Consider the following 18,521-nt stretch of genomic DNA (forward strand, 5'->3'; position numbering starts at 1 on the left):
GACTCGGACCACCCCCACCTCTCCAGCCAGCACAGTTCTGCTTTCCAGCCCCACGGCCTTCACCGAGCAGCTTCTGGGGGAACCAGGAGGAACATCTGTGTCTTGGAGGACATCGCTCTGCCTCTTGGAAGCCACTCCAGAGCTTGCCCTGTCTCCGTGGGGCAGATGCCCTTTCCACCACACGTGTTGGGCCCCTGCCCTCCCCCTGCAGGTTCTGGGAGCTGGGGGAAGGGGGCGAGCAGAGAGAATCCTGGAGTCAGTCCTGGCTGCTGCCTCACCTTCCTGCTCCAGCCCCTCTCTAGGGAGATGTTCTCCAGAGGAAGGGCGAGCCCAGCCTACTGTCTGTGTGCTTCACTGCAAACTCACCTGGATCATTGCCCCCGAGAACTCCAAGGGTCTCCCGAGAGATGAAAGGGCAGGAGAGGTGGTCCTTGAATGGGCCTTGGGTCTGCTGGCTTAGATGACCTCGTCCACCTCTGGTGGGGACAGTGTTTGCAGCCTCTCCTCATCCCTCTTCCAGCAACAATCCTTTCTCAGACACCCTGAATTTAAAGGGACTCCTTTCAACCAGCCCAAGCTGACCTCTCCTGCCTTGCCTGCATCTGGCTCTACTCAAGGGCTTGGGGAGAATCGCCTCAAAATAAGACGTTTCTGCCAGTTCTCCTGTGCCCTGAGCTCTGTAATCAAGACGCCTGTGCTGTTCTGTTGTGCCCACTGCCTTGGCCGCAGCACCTTGGAGTGGCCTGCGTGGCAGCGGTGCTTGGGCCAGGACCCGAGGTGAGCCCGCGGTGTCTGTGTGTGTGCACAGATACTCTGCACATAAGAGAAGCCAAACTTCTGGCAGGAGGACTGAGTTAGGGGTGGGAGGGAAGTGGACAGTGATGGTTTTTTCCTTTCGATAAGGCCAAAGTGTTTACTCTTCAGTGACTTAAAATGCATAAACAAAATGCTTACTGAAACTATTGCTTTATTTTTAATATATAAATAGTTATTATGGCTTGCCTTGTCATTTTTTGGGGCAGAGACAGCTTTGGGGGTGGGAATGGGAAGGAGGGGTGGGGGCTCCATACCATGAGAGGTGGTCCTCTGCTGCATAGACATTGCCATCTACTGGGTTATTATTTTTTTTAATTTTTATTGAAGGATAATTGCTTTACAGAATTTTGTTGTTTTCTGTCAAGCTTCAACATGAATCAGCCATAGGTATACATACATCACATCCCTTTTGAAACTCCCCCCATCCCACCCCTCTAGGTTGATACAGAGCCCTGTCTGAGTTTCCTGAGCCATACAGCAAATTCTTGTTGGCTACCTATTTTACATATGGTAATGTAAGTTTCCATGTTACTCTTTCCATACATTTCACCTGCTCCTCCCCTCTCCCCATGTCCATAAGTCTGTTCTCTATGTCTGCTTCTCCACTGCTGTCCTGTAAATAAATTCTTCAGTATCATTTTTCTAGGTTCCATATATGTGGACTAGAATACAGCATTTCTCTTTCTCTTTCTGACTCACTTCACTCTGTATAATAGGTTCTATGTTCATCTACCTCATCAGAACTGACTCAAATGTGTTCCTTTTATGGCTGAGTAATATTCCACTCTGTATATGTAACACTTCTTTATCCATTCATCTGTTGATGCACATCTAGGCTGCTTCTGTGTTCTAGCTATTGTAAACAGTGCTCCAATGAACCATGGGATACATGTGTCTTTTTCAACCCTGGCTTCCTCACGGTATATGCCTAGGACTGGGATTGCTCGGTCATATGGTGGTTTTACTCCTAGTTTTTTAAGGAATCTCCATACCATCCTCCATAGTGGCTGTATCAATTTACATTCCCACCAACAGTGCAAGAGTTCCCTTTTCTCCACACCCTCTCCAACATTTATTGTTTGTAGACATTTTAATGATGGCCATTCTGACCAGTGTGAGGTAATATCTCATTGTGGTTTTGATTTGCATTTCTCTAATAATCAGTGATGTTGAGTATATTTTCATGTGTTTATTAGACAGCGATACATCTTCTTCGGAGAAATGTCTGTTTAGGTTTTTCCCCCTTGTGGGTTATTTTTAAGATGAGGCTGCAGAGGTTACACCTGGCCTATTTGGGGATTGCAACTCGGTGCCTAACACGGGACTGGGACTGCTTTCCACACAGCGTCCACACGAGGACAGTGTGCCTGCTGCCAAGCGTGGACAGCGTCACCCGAGTGTGCCTGCTGCCAAGAGCCCACTGTGGTTTCTGGCTGTATCTCCCAGGGTGGCTGGCATGTCTGTTCTACAAGCACAGCACTCGTGCAGCAGACTGTCTGGGCCGGAATCCAGTTTTGTTTTCTGCAGTTCTGGGTTGTTTCCCTTCCTGTCCCTCTTCCCTTCGTAATGCATTCACCTTATGCGCGTTACAGGAATGGGCTGCAGTCATCACTTTCCTGGACATTTCTTCTCTAGCGAGCTGACTGCGTCTGGGGCACTCTGGCTCCCTCTCTGTCAGCAATCCTTAGGCAGACAAACAACGTTAGGATTCCACTTTATATCACCTGGGAAGGGAGCCAAGCCTGGGCTGTTTGAGAACCCTAATAGCCAGAGTAGCTGCCAAATACTCTGTATCATTTCTGTAGATCCTCTGGGATCTTGCCTTTATTTACTTGGAATCACATTTCCTTGAGGCACGCCTAGAAGACCCATATCGTCTTGTGCTTTCATTCATTCCTTTCTAAGCTGGGCTCCCTGCAGACCTCCACCCGAACATTTACTCTCTGTAAGATCACTGCTTTTCTTACTGCCTCCTACAATAGCTGGTAAGGGAAAGATAGATTGTACCACAGAGCTCTCTTTCTAGGTGGGGACACGAGGCCTGGAATTGCTACAACCGCTTTTGGTACCATGAACGAAGCCAGCCTGGGGATGAAGCCAACACAGGAGGGCAGAGTCAAAAGAACTCCAGAGAAATGCAACTGAGTCCTGATCAAACCATTCCTGAAGCCTATAATCCTCTTTCCAGTTTTGTCAGCCAATGTTATCTTTACGCTTCAGCTAGTTTAAGGAAGATTTTGTTCCTTTCACCTGAAGAGCCTTAACTGGTTGGGAATGCCCTTCACAAGCCCCCTGCTCCCTTTCCAACTCCTCCCTTTCACTTAGGAACATCACCATTCTGTAGTTACAGTGATCTTAGTCTTTGAACAAGACTAAGTGCTGACTCTTTGCGACCCCATGGACTGCAGCCCACCAGGCTCCTCCATCCATGGGATTTTCCAGGCAAGAGTACTGGAGTGGGTTGCCATTTCCTTCTCCAGGGGATCTTTCCAACCCAGGGATCGAACTCGGGTCTCCCACATTGTAGGCAGACGCTTTTACAGTCTGAGCTACCAGGGAAGCTCAAATACTGCCTCACACATATTCAACTCAGATCCCACCTCCTCAGAGAGGCTTTTCCCAGCGATCTGAGTTCTGTACCACCCTCCTCGTCCGAATCACGGTACCTGGTTTTCTAGAGTCTTAGCACTGTCTGGGGTTGTGCTTTCAGGTGTGGGCTTGTTGACAGTCTGTTTCTTGACCCCAGGGACATTGCCTGGGTCATTCATTTTCCCTTCCCAAGTGTCTGGCATGGAGTAAGTGTTCAATAAACACTCGCTGAAGTTGTGAATGGGTTCTCGCACCTATACACTGTGTGTGAGGGTCCAGCCACTGTGGAGGTGCTCAGGGCTGAGTCTGGATGGCAGCCGTCTGCTCCAGTGCCTTGTCCTTGGGCTCCAGTGCTCTTCTCATGCTCATACAGCTGTTTCTTCCATGTCGTCTGGTTCTGCTTTCTCAGGAACCTGTTTCTTCTTTGTGAAGAAAACAAGAGAGGGTTCTGGCTGTTCAGTTGTGTGCTCAGAATTTTGAAGGTGGGGACAGAGAGGAGGAAGATTTGACTTCTTGAGAAATGAACAAGAGATAAAAGGTAGCCAGGTTTACCTGGGTCTTGCACTGTCCTACTCATTATGCTGTATTTGATCAGCAGAAAGCTGGGATCTTCCTCTGCTGGGCCTCAGAGGAGGACAGGGGCACTCTGGGCTTAGAGGAGGCCAAAGTACCAGGACGGATCAGACCAGAAGGTTTCTCTATTTATTACAAGTCTCATTACACAAATACAGCTGACTGGAAGGTCTAAAAGACCCTTCCAACCCTGATCCACCTGTAGGCACGAGGACAGGGGCCACGCTCACTGGCCGGCAAGCCCTTCTTAGAAGAACTGCTTGTCCCCCAGATGGTTCAGAGTCTTGGGTCCTGCAGCAGAGAGAAACCCAACCTGGATGGACAACCCCTCAAAGCAGTCCTTGGTGGCAATGCTCTGGGCAAAGTAGCAGCTTGAAGTTTCACAGTTTGTGTCTTCCAAACATACAAGTCAAGTCAACAGTTAAAAATAAAATGAAAAAAGGAGAAGGCTGGAAAGGTGGTCCTGGAAGAGGCTGTGGGTGCGGGAAGAGCACACAGTGGGCTTCAGATATATTGGCAGTTCCTTGATTTGGACAGACGTACGTCATTCTAAAATGATTCTTTCTGTTTAGTTCAGTTCAGTCGCTCAGTCATGTCCGACTCTTTGTGACCCCATGAACCGCAGCACGCCAGGCCTCCCTGTCCATCACCAACTCCTGGAGTCCACTCAAACCCATGTCCATCAAGTCGGTGATGCCATCTAACCATCTCATCCTCTGTCGTCCCCTTCTCCTCCTGCCCCCAATCTTTCCCTGCATCAGGGTCTTTTCAATAAGTCAGCTCTTCATATCAGGTGGCCAAAGTATTGGAGTTTCAGCTTCAACATCAGTCCTTCCAATGAACATCCAGGACTGATCTCCTTTAGGATGGACTGGTTGGATCTCCTTGCAGTCCAAGGGACTCTCAAGAGTCTTCTCCAGCACCACAGTTCAAAAGCATCAATTCTTTGGTGCTCAGCTTTCATCATAGTCCAACTCTCACATCCATACATGACTACTGGAAAAACCATAGCCTTGACTAGACAGACTTTGGTGACAAAGTAATGTCTCTGCTTTTTAATATGCTGTCTAGGTTGGTCATAACTTTCCTTCCAAAGAGTAAGCATCTTTTAATTTCATGGCTGCAATCCCCATCTGTAGTGATTTTGGAGCCCAGAAAAATAAAGTCAGCCACTGTTTCCCCATCTATTTGCCATGACGTGATGGGACCAGATGACATGATCTTAGTTTTCTGAACGTTGAGTCTTAAGCCAACTTTTTCACTTTCATCAAGAGGCTCTTTAGTTCTTCTTCACTTTCTGCCATAAGGGTGGTGCCATCTGCATATGTGAGATTATTGATATTTCTGCCAGCAATTTTGATTCCAGCTTGTGCTTCATCCAGCCCAGCATTTCTCATGACGTACTCTGCATATAAGTTAACAAAGCAGGGTGACAATATACAGCTTTGATGTACTCCTTTTCCTATTTGGAACCAGTCTTTTGTTCCATGTCCAGTTCTAACTGTTGCTTCCTGACCTGCATACAGGTTTCAGAAGAGGCAGGTCAGGTGGTCAGGTACTCCCATCTTTCAGAATTTTCCACAGTTTATTGTGATCCACACAGTCAAAGGCATTGGCATAGTCAATAAAGCAGAAATAGATGGTTTTCTGGAACTTTCTTGCTTTTTCCATGATCCAGCGGATGTTGGCAATTTGATCTCTGGTTCCTCTGCCTTTTCTAAAATCAGTTGGAACATCTGGAAGTTCACGGTTCACGTATTGCTGAAGCCTGGCTTAGAGAATTTGATTCTTTACATACATTTAAATGGCACCGACTTTCTGTATGCATGTTATATCTTAAAAAATTTTTAATTAAAGGAAAAAAAAAAAAACCCCAATGTGAAAGGCTAGAAGTGGATGATGGAGCAGAAATGAAACTGAAGAGCATAGAGACGGAAGAGGTGAGCAAAGGCGGGAGATGACGTCTTGGACATGGGGATGTTGGCCTCAGTTTCTCTTCTTCTGTCTGGATCCTGGTTCTGCTTCTAGGTGCCGGAGCCCCACTAGCATGCCCAGGATTGAGATACCTTAAATACAGACAGACAAGGTTAGTGGCTGACATAAGCACTGCGCTTGCTTAGATTACTTGTATAAGGCTGGTCCTTAGGGCTGGGACGGCTCCTGTGGGAGTTCCAGGGCCATTCAATGCTTACTTGCCACCATGAGGGGTGCCATGACGCCAATCGTGGGAGCCGCGGTCCCAAATACAAACAACTCACAGAGGAAGTGCCCCAATGCGAGGAAGAAGGTCCAGAGCGTGATGTAGTACAGCCTACAGGGGAGCAGACAGAAATGGGATTGTAGGTACAGCTTGTTCAGTGTAGAGGAAGTAGTCAGACTTGAAACACACAAATCAAAACCCAGGAAATGACTATGGCTAAAGAAAAAGGAGACTTGGTCCCGCGAAAGACCTGGCTGCTGCTGCTGTTGCTGCTAAGTTGCATCAGTCGTGTCCAACTTTGTGTGACCCCACAGATGGCAGCTGCTAGATCACATCAATTTTATTCACCTCTAGGGCAAAACCAATGGAGAAGGCAATGCCAAGCCACTCCAGTACTCTTGCCTAGAAAATCCCATGGATAGAGGAGGCTGGTAGGCTGCAGTCCATGGGGTCGCCACAAGTCAGATGCGACTGAGTGACTTCACTTTCACTTTTCACTTTCACACAATGGAGAAGGCAATGGCAACCCACTCCAGTGTTCTTGCCTGGAGAATCCCAGGGATGGCAGAGCCTGGTGGGCTGCCATCTATGGGGTCGCACAGAGTTGGACACGACTGAAGCAACTTAGCAGCAGCAGCAGCAGGGCAAAACCAAAGCCTTCAACTGCTAAATCGAGAGGAGAATGACCCAGCCATCCAGAGTGGCTTTGCAAGTCTTAGCAAGGTGGTGAAGCCAGTGATAGCAGAGTCTGAACTATGGAAATCCTAGGTAGTGTAGACAATTCTGGATCAATCACACTTATGTATTCTACTTACTCAAACTGGCTTGACTCTAGTCCAAGCCCCCTTTGCAAGTGTCTGGCCAGGGCCTGGTCAGTGCTCATCTGATGGATGCCACTGAATGAAGAGCATGAATGAGGAATGGGTAGCAAGGGCCTTTCTGGGACTTTTAGATGATTTTGCAACATTGGCTGCATCTTAAGATACTCTGCATCTTAACCTAGCAAAATGGTCAGATGGAGGACACAATGACAACCTCATAGGAAGATAACTTGTTCCTCAGTTTTGACAAGGAGGTGGAGAACACAGAATTTATAGGAAGATGGACCACTTTGATAGCTGGTATCTTTCTTCTTTAACTATGAAATTTAAAAATTATGAAATACTTCAAACATACAAAAAAATCATTCATAATAGAATTTACCCCTATACAACCAATACCCTACTCCATCAAATCTCACAATCTTGACATTTTTGCTTCAGATACCTTTTTCCTAAGAAATAAAATATTACAGATTTCAGTTAAAGCTTCCTGGATGTCTTTTTTCTTTCAAGTGAAAGTTGGCTTATTTAGAGAAAGACCGATTAAACAGGAAGAATGCAGACTGTTTCAGAAAGTGAGAACAGCTAGGAATTGACTTCAGGTTTCTGGTTGCTGCTGCTGCTGCTGCTATGTCGCTTCAGTCGTGTCTGACTCTGTGCGACCCCATAGACGGCAACCCACCAGGCTCCCCCGTCCCTGGATTCTCCAGGCAAGAACACTAGAGTGGGTCAGGTTTCTGGTTAGGGAGGGAATATAATCAGAGAGCATATCAGAAGCACAGGGACAAAAAATCCAGGCTTTACAAAAAAATTGGAAATAGAAGTCAGCATTTCCGGCTGTCCTGTGTTGGGTGAAGGGGAAATGAATGGGTAAGAGACCTAAAGTTAAGTCTCAGCTGTCCCTGTTCATCCCCAAAGCACAACAAAGAAAAGATACACCCCTTCTACTTGTCAGTAATTCTTCATCATGGTAAAGGTCGTTAAAATGATTATGCAGTCCTTACTCCCTCCCAGTCACCCTGAGAGGAAAAACAGATCCACGAATCTCATTTTATACATGAAGGGACTGAGATGCAGAGAAGGTCTATAATAAACTTGCTGCTTCAAAGCTATTACCAACAGAAATGAGACCAGAGCCTATTTTCTAATTTTCATTCTTGGGCCTCAGAGTGTTTCCACTAAACCTCACTGCTTCCAAAAATACATATCAATCTAGAACAAGTAGACCATAGTTGCAGGTTCAAAAGTACGAAAAAATAAAGCTGGAGAGATCACAGTGCTAACAGCCCTCAAATCCCACTTGTCCTAGTCTTCTCAGTTTAAATGAACTGAGTCTCTAATATGCAGATCTACAGAATCAGCAACAAAAATCACTGCTTCCCAGGGCTACTAGGAGGAGACTTCATCAAAGTCATGTTGAAGCATCTGGTATAATAAGAGGGGCTCAATAAATATCACCATCTCCTCTCTTGCCCAGATGCTGAGACTCTGGTTAACACAAAAGTATTTTGGTATGAAATTCTTTTGGTGGCCTCACCTGGGGACCTGAGCAAACTTTCCACCTAAATTGCGGTGATGATTGGTGTTGTAAAGAAAGCTCGAGCCCCCTCCAGTGGCCAGTTCGGATTACAACACTATCTAGCCCAGGGGCTGCACTTGTTCCACACTAGTTTTATGATGGAGAATGAAATGGCAACCCACTCCAGCATTCTTGCATAGAAAATCCCATGGACAGAGGAGCCTGGTGGGCTGCTGTCCATAGGGTCCCACAGAGTCGGACACGACTGAAGCGACTTAGCATGCATGCATTGGATAAGGAAATGGCAACCCACTCGAGTGTTCTTGCCTGAGAATCCCAGGGACAGAGGAGCCTGGTAGGTCGCACCCCATAGTTCAGTTGGAAACGACTGAATCGACGTGGCGGCAGCAGCAGCAGTCTGTATGAGGGGCTTCCCAGGTGGCAAAGAGGTAAACAATCTGCCTGCCAATGTAGGAGCTCAAGAGATGCAGGTTTGATCCTACCCTGGGTCAGGAAGATCCCCTGGAGTAGGAAATGGCAACCCACTTCAGTATTCTTGCCTGGTGGGCTACAGTCCATGCGGTCGCAAAGAGTTGGACATGAGCATGCACGCACACATGCACACAGTCTGTGTGAGCCCTCTGAAGAGGCAGAATACAGAGGAGTCCTTGTTTCTCTGTGACCCTCCCTTCATTACTCTGTGTCCCTCCCTTCATTACTCTGTGTAAACAAACAGCTGTTTACTGGTGAGCTCTTGACATCACCTATCGTGATTTCTGTTCACCCTGCCTCTCAAGGAGGAATGTGAGTATAGGCACGCCATGGCCTCTCTAAAAAGAGCAAGCACACTACCTCTTTAGCAGAAAGGCTAACTCGTTAGTAAAGAAGTAGACTGATATGATGCAGGCCACTGGATCACAACATAACCAGTTTGCTGTGTCCGTTTCAAAGAATTGTTAAGCTTTAAAGACCTTCAGGCCTGTTCTGTTTTATAGCCCTGAAAGGAATGGTACTTAGTAATCTTTTATCTTCACATCCTAGGTTACTGTATCAAATCATAGGTCATATGATGGAATCATAGTCCATCATAATTGCCTCTTGGCCCTGGGCATTTATTAGAATCAACTGAAGAAATTTTATCAAATTACCCAGACCTGGATACCATATCAGTTAAATCATACACTCTGGAGATGGGCCCAGGAACCCCTGGTATTTTCTAAAGCCTTGCCTTGTTGATTTTCACTTACTGGCATTGATAAACAAGTCTCTGAGGGAGGAACACAATGGCTCTGCTTAGCACCCATTTCCAACACAGGGAGATGCTGTTTCCTCCTTTACATACGTTTTGTTGTGAATGTCGATGGCGCAGAGGCACCGAACCACTGATGAGAGCAGCGTCCAGATTCCATAGGTCCGAGCTTGGAGGCCATTCACTGTGCAGCAGAAACAAGCAGGAGTGTTGAGAAGGGTGCGTCAGGGTTCCCTCCAAAGTCCTCCAGCTTCACTGGAGGAGTCAGAGAGCTGAGCCTGCGATCCCCTTGGCTGGGCAAAGTACAGGCTCTGATGCTGCACATGCGAACTAGAAGGGATGGAAAGAATTCCGGAAGGAGAACTGGTTCAGCTTCTCTTCCAATGCCTACAGTTGGGCGGGCGAGTTCCAAGAGTAGAAACCCAACAAACAGCCCACTTAGACAGTAACTCCTGGGTTAGTGGTTTATGGCTCTGCCTGGAAGCCGCTCTGGTGTTGGTGAAGCAAGCGAGTCTGAATCAGGATAAGTGTGGAGGAACACGATGGAGAGTGGTCTGTCAATGCAAGATGCCTAGGAGGTCAGCAGACTTTCAGTGAGGCTGATGCAGGACAGAACACAGAAATACTGAGCCCTGCACCCACACCTGGTCTTTAAGAGACCCAGGTCCCTGGATCTCCTGAATTCAGATCTATATTATGTGAATGAAATCCTAATGAGGCTGGTTTCCTGTGTGTGCGGGAAGGGAACAAAGCTCTGGTGTTTTCTGGGGCCACTCTGCTCTTGCTGGTTTCATTCTGGCACTGCTGTGCTAATATCTTCTCCAGAGAGTGTGAATCATAGTCCATCATAACAGTGCTTCTTGACCCTGGGCATATATTAGAATCAACTGACAAAATTGTATCAAATTACCAAGACCTGGATACCAGATCAGTGAAATCGTATACTCTGGAGGTAGGCTGAAACCCCCCTGGTATTTTCTAAAGCCTTGCCTTGTTGATTTTAATGTACTGGCATTGATCTACGGTGAAAAGCAAAGATACTTCCTTTGCTGGTCTCCTGAGCAAGAGAAATTTTAAGGGACAAGACTCACAACCGAAAGGTCTTTCAGGATTTTCCTTTAAGGATTTTTGAGCCTTTGGAAAACCAGACAGAAACACCAAATTCATAACCCCAAAGATCTTTAGATGGTAGTCATTTTGAGAAAAAAAATCCCATATCCCAAACTAATATTTAACGGTTAGTCCTGAAGTGAAGTCGCTCAGTTGTGTCCGCCTCTTTGTGACCCCATGGACTGTAGCCTACTAGGCTCTTCGGTCCATGGGATTTTTGAGGCAAGAATGTTGGAGTGGGTTGCCATTTCCTTCTCCAGGGGATCTTCCCGACCCAGTGATGGAACCCAGGTCTCCTGCATGGTAGGCAGATGCTTTACCATCTGAGCCACCAGGGAAGTCAGTCCTGGAGGGCTATATATATTTTTTCTTTTTACACTCTTTTTAAAGCATTTTGATAGCTCTTCTGATGGAAAGATAGGAAATTTCTCTATTCTACTTCTATATATCTCACTAAGGGTGAGATATACAAATGGAGTATCTCAGTAATCCTAACCAGAGTAGGCATCAAGTAAAATTCTTCTACTGGATGCTCCAGGGTCCTGGTATCACCAGCAAAGTACCAGGAGGTCCCGAGGGACCTATTTCCGGGCTGTGTGTGCATGCAGGCCTGCACAAGCTAACAAACACACTTCTGCTCACCTATTGCCCTTCGACAAATCACATAACCCCTGGACTTTTCTGTCTCAACTTTAAATTCAAAGGGCTAGGTAAGATGACCTCTAAAAACCTGTGAATCTATACAGAGTTCCTGGACCACCGGAGGACAGCACTGGAGGGTGAAAAGTGGAATTATTCCACCCACTTTTCCAGGTTCTCTAAGCTTTGTTCAAAGTGAGGCTTAGCCTATTTACTTTCATTTTATACCCAGATGTTGCAGAAAAATGAGCTAGGTCAGAGCCTGAATCTAGGTTACCTATATATGTGACATAGAATTGTCGCTACTATGAAATGGTGCGGCAGCTCAAGCCACCCCACGTATCAAAGCAGGGAAGCGCAAGCTGAAATGTGCAACCACTCTCCAGCAGAGAGGCTCAGGACGCTGGGAAAAGCCATTGTGGGCCTGTGGAAGTTCATGTGGGAAACCAACCTGGAGGGATTTTGGATATCTTTTCAGGGTCTGTGTCATGGTTTGAGAAGACCTTGGATGAGTACTTCTCCATATGCAATGTAGGGTATAAACCATACGGCCCATGACCTGATTTCTGAAAGAAGCAACAGGAAAACCTTCTTCATGGTTTCCTCATCAGGTATCAGAGTCATCAGAAGTCTGTCTCCTCACTTGTTTTTGTAATGGTATTTGTACAGACCAGCTGCCAAGGGCAGTGTAAAATGAAGGGAAAGGTATTCAGAGAAGCTTGCGGGCAAAATGGACCAATTGTTATCCACCACGTCTGTTACTCTAGTGGCTTAGGATCACTAGCTTAGGCAGAATCAGAATCACCTGGGAAGTTTCTAAAAAGAACTTCCTGTGACACATCCAGGGGGTGAAAGATTCAGTAATTGGGTCTGGAGAGGGAATTGGCCACCTGTGCTTTGTTTGATTTTAGTTTTTCACAGTTATTGTGATGTAAAGCCAGGTCTGGGGACCACCATTTAAGCCACTACCACAAAGGATGGAGGTGTTTGCTTTCTTACCCAGGTCTGGTTTGCCGGTATAGAGCTTTTCATAGAGAAAGGTGTGGTCTCGGAAGCTCTGTAGTGAGTTCCCCGCGGCTACGATGGATACCATCACCAGCCAGCTTCGTAACATGTTTAGGAATCGGCTCATGGCTCGCCTCCAACCTGAGAGGGCTTTTTGCCTTGGAAACAAAAGCAAAGGGCAGGAGACAATAGATGGTTAATGTGTTTCTACCATAAGCTCTGTAGTTAACCTGTGTCCCATTCATGAGAGCTGTACTAATCCTACTTTGTCAGTGATTTCATAAACTTCTCTCCCAAGTGCCGGAGGCTCGTCTATCCCCAGGCACCCTTCATAGGGTTGGCACACTGCCTTTGAATATCTACCTTAAATCAAAGTGTGCTGACCAGAGTAAAAAGACTAAATAATGCAGTGGGTGGAAGTGACAAACCCAGTGGGAAAAATGGAAAGAAAGAAACAGAAGAGAGGGAGGTGTCCAAACGTCACTACAAAGAAATAAAATGGAATTTAGTGTAAGACTCACAGAAATTGGTCTCAATATTTCATCATACTAATAGTGGTGAGTCAACAGTATACTCTGAAATAAGCAGCACCATGCTTATGTTTGTCTAAGGAATTTCTCCAAAATATTAGCCTAAATCAGTACTCTCTTCTCTTGGCTAGAATTAGTCCCCTGGGATCTTTACTTGTAACCTGGTGTTTCACGTCAACCTTTTGTACAGCAAGTAGCTCAAAGGTGATTATAAATCTACTGATAGATACCTGCCTGGCTACTGGTGAGCGATCCTTCCAAGGACAGACAAGCCTTCTATGTCTGAGTGGCATGTATGGTTTGAGGGCATTATTAATATGCTTTAACTTTTCTATACTTTGGTTTTCAGGGACATCATGCTTCATAAATTAGGAGAACAATATAAAAGTTACAAATTAATAAATTGTTGTGAGTTGACAAATAGTAAGAAAATTAGATGGAGAAGGAAACAGCAATGTTGGTGTTGGGTTGCAGAAGAATCCACAGTTATTGAGGACTTGTATATGCCATGCACTGTGCCAAGCACCTATCATATATTATTTCATTTAATCCTTAAACAAAGTTGGTAGACACTATTAATATTTCCACTTTATAGATGAGGGATGGCATAGATGTGTTAAGTGACTTGCTTAAGGTTACACAGTCTATAGATGAAAGAGCTCAGATAAAAACCATGGTCTATTGGTCTCTAAGATGTCTCACTGAGCATATTTTGATGAAGTTTCCATTTCTGTGAGAGACAAGCGAGCCATAGCCACCTGTCCTCAAGTGGTATAGAAAATACCATCAGGCTATGTACTTTTTATTTAAAAAACAGAACAAAATGTTCGATCAACCATTGCTGAGCACAGATTTCAATCATCTTGGTTTAAATAAAAACCATGTAGATAAAAATCGAATCATGGAAGTGCTTCTTCTCATCTTTGGTATGTGACCCATGGTTTATCTATTGTCTGGATAATTTTTTGAACCTTAAGTGGCGATAAATTATCAGGCTTCCTTTGTCACTTTGACAGTAGGCCTTTTGGCATGGTCCTACATTACTCAGCTGAAACAAATATTAAAGTCAGTAATGGCAGAAGTGTGATGCACCAAAAAACACAGCAAGTTCCAGAGATAGAAGGGTCAGTGGATGAACCCCTCAGTGCAAATGGATCACAAAACTGGATTTTGTTAAAGTCCAGAGAGAATGAAGCTCTAATGGAATCACAAGCAGTTTCAGCATGGGCCAAGACACACACACTCCACCCCTCCTACCATATTGTTTTCTCACTTGCCTCACCAGGAGCCTTAAGCTCTCAGAATCAGAAAAGCTGTATGGATGACCTCTCTCTTTGACAGAACTTATGCCCATTTCACAGAAATTCTCAGAAACTCCAGAAGATAGATGATGAAGGCAGAGCCTGAGCACTCTTTCAAACTGCTCTGCCAGTCCCTCAGCACGACTTCCTCAAAGCTTTTGAGGGCCTGTTAGAGTATCCAACGTCTATTCTCAAAATTTACCCAGGCACAGGCCAGCAAAGGTAAGGTGGTTTACTAGAGTCAGGTGAGAGTTTCCTTTCCTGGTCTCACTTTTCAGTAGCTGTGTGACTGTGGGGAAGTAATTTACACTTTACAGCTTAGATTTCCTTACCTGCAAAATGGAGATTAAAATTACCTATTCCAAGAGTTATTATAAGAATTACTTTAGAAAGCAAAAGTTTCTCGTATTGTGCCAGGCTCAGAGTGGCCACTCATTTGTTCATCGATTCACTCGTTCTGTACCTACCAAGCTTACTTCATTTTCCCAGCTTCGTCTTCTCTTGGTCTCTGAAATCTCTTTTCCCCCTACAAGGTTGCCTCCCGGGTATCTTTCTTCTGTCCCATCTCCACTGCTTCAGGCTGTGCGGATCCTCTCCATTAGAAGCCACACAGACACCCACCTCCACCCCCCACCCCGCCCAACATTCACCCTACCTGGCGACAGTACTCTCGGCACAGCAGCAGTAGTAGCAGCAGCAAAGGAACTGCCCTAGCACAGCTCCAGACCTGGGTCTACCTGAACCACTTGTCCCCGCCCCCACTCTCAGCCCGGCTCCGGCATTGGTTTGTTGCGATCAGCCCTCGTTCTGATTGGCTGTTTAGGTTATGCTCGAGCAGGCGATGGGGCGTGAACCGCTTTACTACCAATCAGCGGTTGCCGATCCGCAAACCTCACCCCCAGCACGCCGCCCTTGCAGTGAACCCTCCTGTTGAGCGCAGCAAAACACTCCAGGTTCGGAGTCAATCTTTTGGGGGCGGAGGGGGAAAGAGCAGGAAAAGTAAGTCAAGACTTATGTGGGGAGCGGAGCCCTGTGCCCGCTCGTCGCGGCGGTGACGACAATTGTACGCGCCTGAAGCTAAGCGTCTTCCGCGCCGGGGCGCAGGCGCCTGCGCAGTGGGTCCGAGCGGGCGGTTGCTGGTTGGTTGTTGTAGTAACGGGGGAAGCCGCCTTCGGCTGCGGCCTTGAGCCCGGCTGGGGAAGGAGGAGGGAGGTAGGCGCAGAGCGCTGTCCCCGCCTGCCTGCCCCGAGCGATGGGAAGATGAAACAGGTAAACGCCTGCGCCCGCGCTCTCCTCCCCGAAGAGAGGGCGCCCCGAGTCCGGGCGGGCGCCGACCGCTGCACTTCCCTCTCCCTGTCCGGGACAGCTGTTGGCTTCCGGGCGCGCTGGGCTGAATCGCAGCGGCTGCGGCTCCCCGCGTCCTTTCCGTGGGGAGCATCTGAGGACCTCCCTGGGATGGGCTGAGCCATGGGTGGATCTGAGAGCCTGATCCCTTTAGGGAGAGGACACTCCTCGGGCAAGTGCCCTCAATCTTCCGATCGCCCTGTCTGTTCCTGCCCAGCTCTCAGCCTAGGACAGGTTGGCATCCCTTCGTCGCTTGGAGGTTTAGTTTCTTTTGTATGAATTTAAGGGACTTCCCAACATTTTGGGAAATACTGAGAAATCCTGTTGGGGATACTCGGTAGAAAGCCTTGAGATTGTTCCATACTGCCCATTTCGCTGAACATGTGTAGGGAATCCTTGTCGGAACTGGCTTTCCTCGCCCCCTGTTTAGATTATCCCATATATTAATGCGGAGAAGGCAATGGCACCCCACTCCAGTACTCTTGCCTGGAAAATCCCATGGACGGAGGAGCCTGGTGGGCTACAGTCCATGGGGTCGCTAAGAGTCGGACACGACTGAGCGACTTCACTTTCACTTTCATGCATTGGAGAAGGCAATGGCAACCCACTCCAGTGTTCTTACCTTGAGAATCCCAGGGATGGGGGAGCCTGGTGGGCTGCCGTCTATGGGGTCGCACAGCGTCAGAGTGGACACGACTGAAGCGGCTTAGCAACATAGCAACAACATATATTAATGCATAGAAAAATAAGGTTTGGAAAGATTGAATGGTAATCTTTGAGTAATAGGATTATGGTTATTCAAACATTTTCTTATCTGTTATTTCTAGTCCATCCTCAAACACACAATGAAATGTACCTTTTCTCTATTAAAGTATTATAATTAGAAATAGGCTAATTTTAATGTCTATTCGATATTCGGATAATAGTTTGTGATTTTCAGTAAGGGAGAATAATTTTTGAGAGCGTTTGGAAGAACAGACCCCTCTCCCCTCAGCCACCACCCCCTCCCCGCCCCCCCCCCCCCGCCGCTATTTACAACCTTGATTCAGCAGAATATATTCATTTTTTGCTTGTATTTATTTCAGTGGAATCATGATCGTATTTTATCTATACTCTAAAGAAATATTTAGAAGGATCTTAAAAGTTGGGTTTTTCATTTTAGCTCATGTCAGGTTTTGCTATCAAGGAAATCAGCTGCATATCTCAGATTTTCCTAAAATTTAAGTAACCCTATCATTTTGATGCACATTAGATTTAGTATGTAAAAGAAACACAGGAAACTTAATAGCCTCTCTTCAGATACACAGAGGACAGACAATATGTTTGTAAAAAAAATCTTGATCATTGTACCATATACAATGATCCTATGTGAGGCACTGTGAAAAAAGGTAAGTTTCTAGAGGCTGGACCCTATTTACATAAATATCTGTTTTAGTTACATAAAAGATCACCGTTAATAATGAACATAAAGACAGCTGGGTTATGTTTCAGATCCTTTGTCTCTCTTGCAGGAATCTGTGCCACCCAAATTGTTTGATCCAGTGAATGTGCAAGGAAAGGTCTCTGAGGCCCCCGTCTGCTGACTGCATGACAAACTCTAAAGGAAATGCCAGTCGTGATGGCCCGGGACCTGGAGGAAACAGCATCATCCTCAGAGGATGAGGAGGTGGTAAGCCAGGAGTAAGTAATAGCAAGCCTGCTTTTGTCCCTTTGCCTTCAGGTTGGAAGATAGTTCTCTTTTATTTTACCCCTATCCTCTTTTATCCAATATCCTTCCTTTAGTGTTATCTGACTCTGGTTTTAGTCTCCATACGTGGTCTAATTTGGGATCTTTTATGGGGATGACCATAAGCCATCTGGCTTCCCTGGTGGCTCAGAGGTTAAAGCGTCTGCCTCCAATGCGGGATACCCTTGTTCGATCCCTGGGTCAGGAAGATCCCCTGGAGAAGGAAATGGTAACCCACTCCAGTATTCTTGCCTGGAGAATCCCATGGACAGAAGAGCCTGGCAGGCTACAGTCCATGGGGTCGCAAAGAGTCAGACACGACTGAGCGACTTCACTTCACTTCACTTCACTTCAGCTATCTGAAATGAGATAAGGCTCTGTTCTGGCCTCATGAGTGAACATCGGCCCTAGATGGTACAAGTAGTAGCTCTTAGTCAACTCTTGATCAGAGCTCCTAACATAGGAGTTTTTGAATTATTTAGATGTGGAAGAAAAGTAGGTCTCCCAGCACTGTGACATTGGTTATTTTCTCCAAAGCCTTTAGGATGATAGAGTGATGATAATAATAAATTATTTGAGGAAGTGTGGGACAGGCCATTAGAATTCTGAGGCCTGTGCTGTCTATTGAGACACATGGCTTTCTCAAGTTCTTTTAGATAAGAGTCAAGTTTCTTCATTGCTGGATTCTCACAAGAATATAAATGAAGATAGTGGAAATGTAGCTGCTATAGGTGATGCTAAGGGCTTTAACTGCTGTATCCCATTTAACAATAACATCTGAAGATGTTGTTATTCCCATTTAACTAAGCTCAGCCCCACACATATCAAAGAACTTCCTTAGGGTCGCATGGAGGTTAAGGGATAGATTGAGATTAGACCTGGGTCCCAGGATTTTGAAGCTCTTAGATGTTTCGCCTCCTTTAATATTATTACATGACACAGAGAGCAAAGAGGGAATCTGGCTTAAAGATAAGATTCGTTTTTAAGGTTTTGTGTAAGTTCACTAGGATTCATGTGCTATGTCATCTGAAAAGTGGGGATAGTTTCTGCCAGGCTGAATCAAGTAGAATAGTTAGTTCAGTTGCTCAGTCGTGTCCGA

The 18,521-nt window shown here is 46.1% G+C and overlaps 2 protein-coding genes across 6 annotated transcripts in view; one reads left to right on the forward strand and one right to left on the reverse strand.

Moving 5' to 3' along the window:
* Positions 1-1,332: 1,332 nt before the first annotated feature.
* On the reverse strand, positions 1,333-15,359 carry ERG28 (ergosterol biosynthesis 28 homolog). The gene is made up of 5 exons (XM_055538715.1): positions 15,008-15,359; positions 12,516-12,679; positions 9,861-9,951; positions 6,171-6,289; positions 1,333-6,044 (listed from the first exon to the last, which is right to left on the reverse strand). Exons 2-5 carry the CDS (start codon positions 12,646-12,648, stop codon positions 5,965-5,967), a joined length of 423 nt encoding a protein of 140 aa, XP_055394690.1. The 5' UTR covers positions 12,649-12,679; positions 15,008-15,359; the 3' UTR covers positions 1,333-5,964.
* Positions 15,360-15,477: 118 nt separating this feature from the next.
* The window catches only part of TTLL5 (tubulin tyrosine ligase like 5), a 316,639-nt gene continuing 313,595 nt past the window's right edge, over positions 15,478-18,521 (forward strand). For all 5 annotated transcript variants that reach the window (XM_055538712.1, XM_055538711.1, XM_055538708.1 and 2 more), the window contains exons 1-2: positions 15,478-15,621; positions 17,208-17,376. In XM_055538712.1, the coding sequence (XP_055394687.1) occupies positions 17,303-17,376 (74 nt within the window). In that variant the 5' untranslated portion in view covers positions 15,478-15,621; positions 17,208-17,302. The remainder of the gene's footprint in view (positions 15,622-17,207; positions 17,377-18,521) is intronic.

This window comes from Bubalus kerabau, chromosome 10 (genome assembly GCF_029407905.1).
Source record: "Bubalus kerabau isolate K-KA32 ecotype Philippines breed swamp buffalo chromosome 10, PCC_UOA_SB_1v2, whole genome shotgun sequence".
Classification (NCBI taxonomy): Eukaryota; Metazoa; Chordata; class Mammalia; order Artiodactyla; family Bovidae; genus Bubalus; species Bubalus kerabau.